We start from the raw sequence: 8,293 nt of genomic DNA, 5'->3' as shown, positions 1-8,293 counted from the left end.
CCACCCACCACACACACACACACAAGCTCACAGGGCACAGAAACTCCACACCCAGTGACTAGTGGGTTCTTTACTTCCTCCATAAGCCATAAGCTTCCAGAGGGCAAAGACAATGTAGATTTTGTTCAACACTATGCTTTCTTCATCTGTCACAGCCTGTGGACACCCTGGCACTCAGGAATGACTGTCAGGGATAAAGACATGAAGGCATGCAAAGGAACCTAGACCCACCACTTCCTACACATGTGTCCATGGGCAAGTGGCCTGCATCCCCTCTGTAAACTAAGGGAGTGGATATGAGGATTAAAGGGTTAATAATCACACAGAGCTTACAAAAGTGCCTGGCACAGGCATAAGCACTATATGGTGTCTGTGATTAGCATAAAGTTATTTGAGTTTAAATAGCTTCTCTGCTAACCAGACCGTCAAAGCACTCAGAGATCCCTGCCCTGCAGAATCTGATTAACTGAGGCCCTGAGGAAGAGGCCTCTTTCCTGCCGCGGCCCTGGGACCCTGCAGAGGTGGTGCTGGAGTCTTTTCCAGGAGGGGGCTGCCTCCGGATGCTCTGAGAGTCTCCACTTCCTGAGGGTCACCCTGTCCCAGGGTTCCCACCCTGTGGCCCAGGAGGGCAGCAGAGGTTAGGGGTGGTGTGCTTGCCAACCCCCTTCATCATGCCAACCCCCTTCATCATGCCAGCCCAGCAATAGAAGCCCCCCTCACAAAGCCCCCTGAATGACAACAGCCGTCACACCCCTCTGCTGGGCCCACAGAGCAGGCATGTGGCTTCCATTAGGCCACATCTGGACATGCTCAGAGGCAGCCTGGATCCCTGGCAGGGTTCCGGCTAAAAGACAGGAATCCCCCCCCCTCCCGCCCCAACCCCTGTTTTCTCCTACCTCTGCCCCAGCCAGGCCTCGGGCAATGGCTGGAAACCTCCTTCTCTGGGCCCCAGGGCTACCATGGCAACAGGGCTGGGGGTCATTTCTGACCCCATGTCCTACCTCTCAGCAGGCCCCCAGGCAAACAGGACAAAGCCACCTCCCCAGCTTCTCCTCACAGAGGGCCCTTCCATCACTGGGGACCCCCCAAGTCCTCCCCCACAACAGCAGTCAGAGGCCTCTAAGGCCCCCCACTTCTCCCAAGATGCTCAACTGGACACCTGACCCAGCCCCTATCAGGCCTCCTACCAACTCCCCCTGCACATGATTGTGACCATGGATAAATCTGTGTGCCTATCAGTTCAACGCCTCCTCCCCAGCGAGACCTCAGTGGGGAGGCTGCGCCTGCCTTTCTCACTACACAGCCCTTGGCACAGACAGAGTGCTCCCTAAACATCTGCTGAAGAGATGCGCGAACTGAAGAAGGATAGTGAGTAATAATGGCTAATATTGTAACTACTCTGCAAGTACTAAGTTCCCTGCCAAGCACTGGACATGAAAAGGACACGTACATGGGCGTGTGTAGGAGGCAACTAATCAATGTGTCTCTCTCACATCTCTCTTTGTCTCTCTCTCTCACCTCTCTCTCTCTCTCCTCCTCCTCCTCCCTCCCTCCCTCCCTTCCACTCTCTCTAAAAAAAATAAATGGGAAAAAATATCCTCAGATGAGGATTAAAAAAACAACAGCCCCATGAAGCAGGGACTTCTCTGCTGCTTAAAGATGAGGAAACTGAGGCAGGAAAAGATAAGCCATTTACCTAAGTTACACAGGTGACAGGTGGATACTGGGTAGGTGGGAGGACAAAATATATTTGGGGGTGGTGGATGGTAGGCCAGTCTTTGTGTATCTGACCAGGGCCAACCTACTAGGTCCCATTTAAAGCCACCCCTTTCCCCCACCCCCATATCAGCCTCCCATTCCTTCCTTCCCCACGCACCAAAAGCTGCAGCAGCCTGTCCATCCTCATGCCCTGATCATTCTCTGTGCATGTGTGGGGCCGCTGCCAGGACAGCCTTCATAGGCGGTAAGGGGCACTCAGTCAGAGACCCCTATCCACAAGCAGCCTCATCAAAGGCCAGACTCCAAAATCCACTGAGAAAGCCCAGGGCAGAAAAGAAAAGGAAAAACCAGGGATCCTGAGAACAAAGCAATTCTCCAGGATTCCAAAGCCCAGAAGCACAGAGGCCTCTGGAGGCAAGAGGTGGGTAGAGGGCAGGGCTGAGTCTATTTTGGAAACCCTAGGGCAACGGTTCTCAACCTGTGGGTCGCGACCCCTTTGGGGGTCGAACGACCCTTTCACAGGGGTCGCCTAAGACCATCGGAAAACACATATATAATTACATATTGTTTTTGTGATCAATCACTATGCTTTAATTATGTTCAATTTGTAACAATGAAATTGGGGGTCACCACAACATGAACTGTATTAAAGGGTCGCGGCATTAGGAAGGTTGAGAACCACTGCCCTAGGGGCTGCATGCTCTGGAACCAGGCCCCCAAGCCCTCTCATTACAGCCCCACCTCAGCCCACACATACTCCTCACTCCCCACAGGCTCTGGGTGTGGTGGGAAGGAGGCCCCTGAAGCACAAGGATCAGGTCCCAGCCCACCACTCCCATTCTGTGACCTGGAGCCTCGAGAAACACCTCTCTGACCTCGAAATGAGAAGAAACGTAACTCCTTGGCTTGGGGGGAACATCAAGTCACGGAAACAGGGCCTGGAGTACCAATAGGTGCTCTGTGAGGATGAACTGTGTGCCTACCCACTGTAAGCAGGCTGGGTGCAGAGCCCTCTGGGCTTTTGGATCACCTGGCCTACAAGTCAGAGGAACCTGCATGTGCACAGGCTTTGCACACAGCTGCTGCCCAGCAAGGCCTATAGCACTTGACAGATGGGAAAAGGGGCCCAGGCCAGTTAAGAGACTTGCCCAAGGCCACACAGCTGTGGGCATCAGGGTGGGTCAATGGGAATGCTGCAGAAATCCCAGAGTCCCCTCATGCCCCATCCTCCAAGAAGCCTTCCCAGATACCTCCCAGGCATCTCCCCCTCACAGCCCCCCACCATAGTGGTTCATTCCTGCCTCCCCAGGGCCCACCAAGACCTGCTCATTATTTATACCTAATAAAGGTTTGTAGAGTTATTGATATGAGACTGAACAAGACACAGACCCTTAGCTGTGGAGAGAGATCACTAGACAACGAGGTAAGTCCCCAGAACACCCTCAGTGGGGAGAAAGAAAATGGAGCTGAGGGGAGGGTCAACAAGACACAAAGATTCAAGGAAGGCTCCTAAAGGAGGTGCACCTGTGCTCGTTGAAAACAGTGAACACGTGTGTGGAACAGAGGGGGAGACAATGCTGCAGGGTTCATGGGACGGCAGGGGAATTAGGGAGAAGAGGGATGACTGCTAGAGGGGTGGCCACAGAGCTTGTATTGATTCACTCATTCATTCACCCAGGCCCTGCTGGAGGCTCCTGTACACAGCAGAAAGATGACAGATGTGGTCCCTCTGCCCATGGCACTAACATTCTACTAGGAAAAATTACAGCAAGGTAAGAGGAAGGTATGGTGTTCTTTTAGTTCGGTGCCCAAGAAAAGCCTCTCTGGGGAGGTGACCTTGAACAGAGAGCAGAATGGAGTACAGGAGTGAACCAAATGGACACCTGGAAGAGCATTTCAGGAAGAGCAAGTGGCAAGTGCAAAGGCCCTGGGGCTGCTATGGTATCTAGACCAGGGGTCCTCAAACTTTTTAAACAGGGGGCCAGTTCACTGTCCCTCAGACCGTTGGAGGGCTGGACTATAGTTTAAAAAAAAACTATGAACAAATTCCTATGTACACAGCGGCGGCAAAAACACCTGGCGGGCCGGATAAATGTTTTTGGCGGGCCGCATGTGGCCCGCGGGCCGTAGTTTGAGGACCCCTGATCTAGACAGATCAGTGGGGCTGAGCACAGTGGGTAAGAGGAAGGGTTGCTAGGAACTGAATGTTTATCCCCCACCCCCATACCTGTGTTAAAACCCTAATCCTCAATGGGACAGTATTGGAGATGAAGCTTTTGGGACGTGATTAGATGATGAAGGTGGGGTCCTCATGATGGAATCAGTGTCCTAAAAAGAAACAAGCAAGAGTTTGCTCCTCCTGTAATGTTATCTCAGATGAGATGTATCCTCGCCTGCTCTGCCATGTGAGGACACAATGAGAGCCTGGCCATCTGCAAACCAGGAAGTAGGCCCTCAACCCAGCCTTCACCTTGGATTCCCAGCCCACAGAACTGTGAGAAATAAGTGTTTGTCATTTCAGTCACCCAATCTGTGGTATTTTTTGTTACAGCAGACCAGACAGACTAAGACAAGGGTGATGGAGATGAGATGCAAGAGGTCGCAGGCAGGCTGTGCAGGGCCTGTGGCCCGAGAGGGCTGTGGATTCTACACTGAGTAGGTGGAAGCCACGGCAGGTGCAGAGCAGAGGAATGAGAACAACTTGTGTGTTAACAGAACCAACTGGAAGATGTGCCGGACATAGCCCTTGACTCTCAGAAAGAGCTCTCATGTGAGACTGCATGCCCTAGGCTGTCTCCTCAGAGACCAAGGTCACAGCCATGCCTGGAAGGATGTGAAACTCATCACCTCCTGCTGGGGTTCTGTGGACACTCCAGGCCCCGCCTGCACTTAAGCAGGACCCTCCTCAGGACCCCCAACCCTGTGAGGGTGCCTATTGGGCCTTTGACCACAGCCATACCACGCATGTAGCCCAGCACTGACTTCAACAGGAACCTCACCTGCACCCACCCACTCCATTCCCAGGAGCTAAGCCAGGGAGAAAGTGGTATCTAAGCTCATGCCCTAAAGTGTGGGGCACTCAGACCCAGCTTCTCCTGCCCCAGGCAGCTGTACAGAGACCTAGGCAGTTACAGGGCCCAGGGCTGCCTTCCCTGGACTGAGTGCTAGGGAGAAACTTGAAAGACGCTTACCTTCAGGGTCACCTCTGGGGACAGAATGGACAGAGTTGGGGTCAGTGTCCTCCTCTGGCCGAAGATGGGGCAGAGCTGGTGGCTGCTTGGGCACTTCCTGGATAGGTGGGACCTGGGTGGCCTCATGGGGAGGTGTGGTCAGGATGGTGTGGCTGCTGGGCTTTGTTGGGTTTCCGGGAGAACTCGATGTGGCCTGAGACTGGAGGACACTGGCCGTGCTTGACCCCAGCATGGGGCTGGCTCCCTCCTGTCCAGTACTTTGTGGGGTGGCCTGGGCATCTGGGATAAGGTTATCTTCGGGCCTTGCCCTGGCATCTGCCTTCTCCTCTTGCAAAGGGGGACTGGGCTCGGCTGGGCCTGCACCGGGAGGCCCATCGAGCCCCCTAAGGCCACCTGCTGCCAGTGGCTCCCTGACAGCGATGTCCTCCCTCTCCTCCTCCCCTGGCCCCTGGCTGTCCTCCATCACTCTCCTGGCTTTGGCTTGAACAGGAGCTGGCGGACCCAGGGCAGCAGCCGCTGTTGGCCTGAGGAGAACGGCCAGCCAGGGGGTGGCCTGGATGGCAGACAGTGGCTGACTTCCACCTCCCAGGGTGGCTGGGGCCCCTGTGCTTGCCTGAAGCTCGCCTGCCAAAGCCGCTGCGGCTTCTGCTTCAGCCACCTCCTGGTCATAACTGTAGGGGTCTTCGTAGTGTCGCTCAGGTTCATTCTCCTCAGCATCTGAGAAGTTCCCACTGGTGGCAGTGGGCATGGCCTTGGCATCTCCATGGCAACTGGGGACCTGGTAGCAGATGAGCTCACCACCAGTGTCAGGACAGTGGCAGGCCTGGCACGGTGGCAGGTGGACTGTGTGACCAGCAGCATACTTGCGGCCAGCGTGCACGCAGCCCACCTGGCCGCACTGCGGGCAGCTGTCAGCTGCCACCACAGTCTCGATGCAATTGGGTGGGAGCTCAGGGCACAGCATGAACTGGCAGCTGATCTTGCCGCCACCTGGTGGGCAGGAACACTCAGTGCTGCCAAAGTCCACAAAGTAGGACTGGCCTGCGGGTACACGGCCACGCACGAAGCCACCCTGCAGACAGTCATAGTACTGGTAGCCCTCGCAGGCACAGCCCTGCTGCACGCACGTGGCACAGCAGGCGCCCGGCTCCAGCGCCTCCTCGATGCAGTTCTCCAGCGGCGGGCACTCGACACCCGTGCAGTCCTGCCGTGGGGCTGCTGCACCTATGCTGGCACCCAGGGCCAGGGCCAGGGCCAACCAGGCTCCTACAGGCTCCCAGAACATCACCATGGTCCCACCGCCAGCCCAGGTGCAGCCCAGGTGCCACCTCGAGCCAAAAGGTCCCCTCTCCTGCGAGGCCCTGGGGGAATCAGAAAGGACACCTGTCAGCACCATATGGGGCCTACACATGAAAACACATGCACCGCCCAGGCACACACACACCTGCACATGGCTGGATGAAGCCTCAGGCTCTTTCACTCACACACATGCCCTTATCCCAATGTCCCCATGTCCCCAAGCATAGTGTCTGGTGGGGCAATGACAGAACAATGGCCACTTAGTGTCCAGCAGAGCCAGGAAAGGAGATCTGCCTCTGCTAGCCACTCAGCCAGCACCAACCGAGCAGATCCTCTGTGCACAAATCCTTCTAGAACTTGGGGTTTATTAGCAAACTAGAGGCCTGGTGCATGAAATTTGTGCACTCGGGAGGGGGATCCCTCAGCCCAGCCTGCACCCTCTCGCAGTCTGGAAGCCCTCAGGGGAGCGGGCCTAAGCCAGCAGTCGGACATCCTTAGCACTGCCACAGAGGTAGGAGAGGCTCCCGCCACCGATGCTGTGCTCGCCAGCCGGGAGCCTGGCTTCTGGCTGAGTGGCGCTCCCCCTGTGGGAGCGCACTGACCACCAGTGGGCAGTTCCTGCGTTGAGTGTCTGCCTCCTGGTGGTCAGTGTGCATCATAGTGGCCGGTTGTTCTGCTGTTCGGTTGATTTGCATATTAACCTTTGATTATATAGGATAAGACAGGCTTCATGGCCATTCTGCTAGCACTGACCCTCTGATGTAGGGAGGGAGATCATAAACCCACAGCAATTCAGTGGGTTTCTGAATGTGATAAGTACAATGAAGAAATAAATGAATGAGAGCAGGGAAACGGAACAGGGAGTGCCGGAAGCTGGTTCACCATTGAGGCTTGACACAGTTGCTGCAGGGAAGAAACATCTGCACAGCTTATCTTTCAAGGGACCTGGCGTATATGGCATATGTTTGCTCCCCCTCTTAACGCTATGTGTTTTAAACAGGACCACCTCCCCTAGAAAGGTTGTTTCCCCAGGTGAGGATTTTTCCCTGAAGTTAGGGAGGGAATAAAACCCCTTAACTAAGTGCCAGGTGGGTAGTTAATCACTTTAACTACGAACAATCATGCTTAAGCTACATAATCTTTACTCCCTGGAATGGAGATAAGAAATGCCCTAACCTTTGGAATAGAAATTGATAGGATTAAAATCAACTGGTATAAAGACAGATGTAACAAGACAATAAAACACAGAACCTGGCTGGAGATCCGGGCTAGATCCTGGCTGGAGAACCTCGCTATGCTGATGAACTGAACCCTGTCTCCGTGTCCTTCCTTCTTCGCTGACTCCGTCCGCACCTTTGGGAACCCCTGGACCTGCTGGGGTTAGACCCCAACAAGGGAGTAACCAGGATGGTGTAGCTGCTGGCTTTGGGTGTAAAAGAGCTGATTTTAGCCAGGTGGTCAAGCAAGGCTTCTCTAAGGAAGTGGCATTTGAGCTGAGATCTGAGTGAATCAATGGAGACAACCACCTGAATGTCTGTAGGCAAAGTATGTCAGGCGACAAGAATAGCAGGTACAAAGGACCTGGGGCAGGACCAGAAGGAGGGAGATGAGGAACGGTAGAACACCATCACTGCTGAGCAAATTGAGCAAGGGTGAATGTGATGGCAGCCAGATCATGCGAGATTCTGATTACAGTGCGGGCTGCTGGAAGCCATGGCCTGGAATGACTTGATGGGCTCTGTTAGGGCTGCTTTGTTGAAAACATGGGAGCCGGGCCAGAGCCGAGAAGCCAGTCATAGGAGGCGGGAGAGGACAGTGGACAGGGGAATTTTGAAGTAGAGTTGACAGGATTTGCTGCTAAACTGCATGGGTGTAACAGGAGAGGAGTCCACGATGAGCCCAGGTTTTGGCCGAAGCACCTAGAAGGATGGAGCTGCCGCTTCCTGAGGCAGGAAAGGCTGTGGAAGGAGGGCCATGGACCCACAGGGGAGACATGCAGTTCAGTTTGGCAGTACTGAGTTTGAGAAGCCCAGGGATCATCCAAGTGAAGATGGTAAGAATGCTACCGGGGACAGGAGTCTATG

General features: G+C 54.6%; 1 protein-coding gene across 5 annotated transcripts in view; it reads right to left on the bottom strand.

Moving 5' to 3' along the window:
- Window positions 1-8,293, bottom strand: part of FBLN2 (fibulin 2) — a 99,153-nt gene that overhangs the window by 61,150 nt on the left and 29,710 nt on the right. For 3 of the 5 annotated variants that reach the window (XM_014533641.1, XM_014533638.1, XM_014533640.1), the window contains exon 1: window positions 4,911-6,289. In XM_014533641.1, coding sequence (XP_014389127.1) covers window positions 4,911-6,201 — 1,291 coding nt within the window. In that variant the 5' untranslated portion in view covers window positions 6,202-6,289. Of the gene's footprint in view, window positions 1-4,910; window positions 6,290-8,293 lie in introns of those variants that run through there. The other 2 variants (XM_005886622.2, XM_014533639.1) reach the window with 2 other exon arrangements.

The sequence above is a fragment of the Myotis brandtii genome, unplaced genomic scaffold (genome assembly GCF_000412655.1).
Source record: "Myotis brandtii unplaced genomic scaffold, ASM41265v1 scaffold995, whole genome shotgun sequence".
NCBI lineage: Eukaryota > Metazoa > Chordata > Mammalia > Chiroptera > Vespertilionidae > Myotis > Myotis brandtii.
This window is presented reverse-complemented; position numbering and strand designations above follow the sequence as displayed.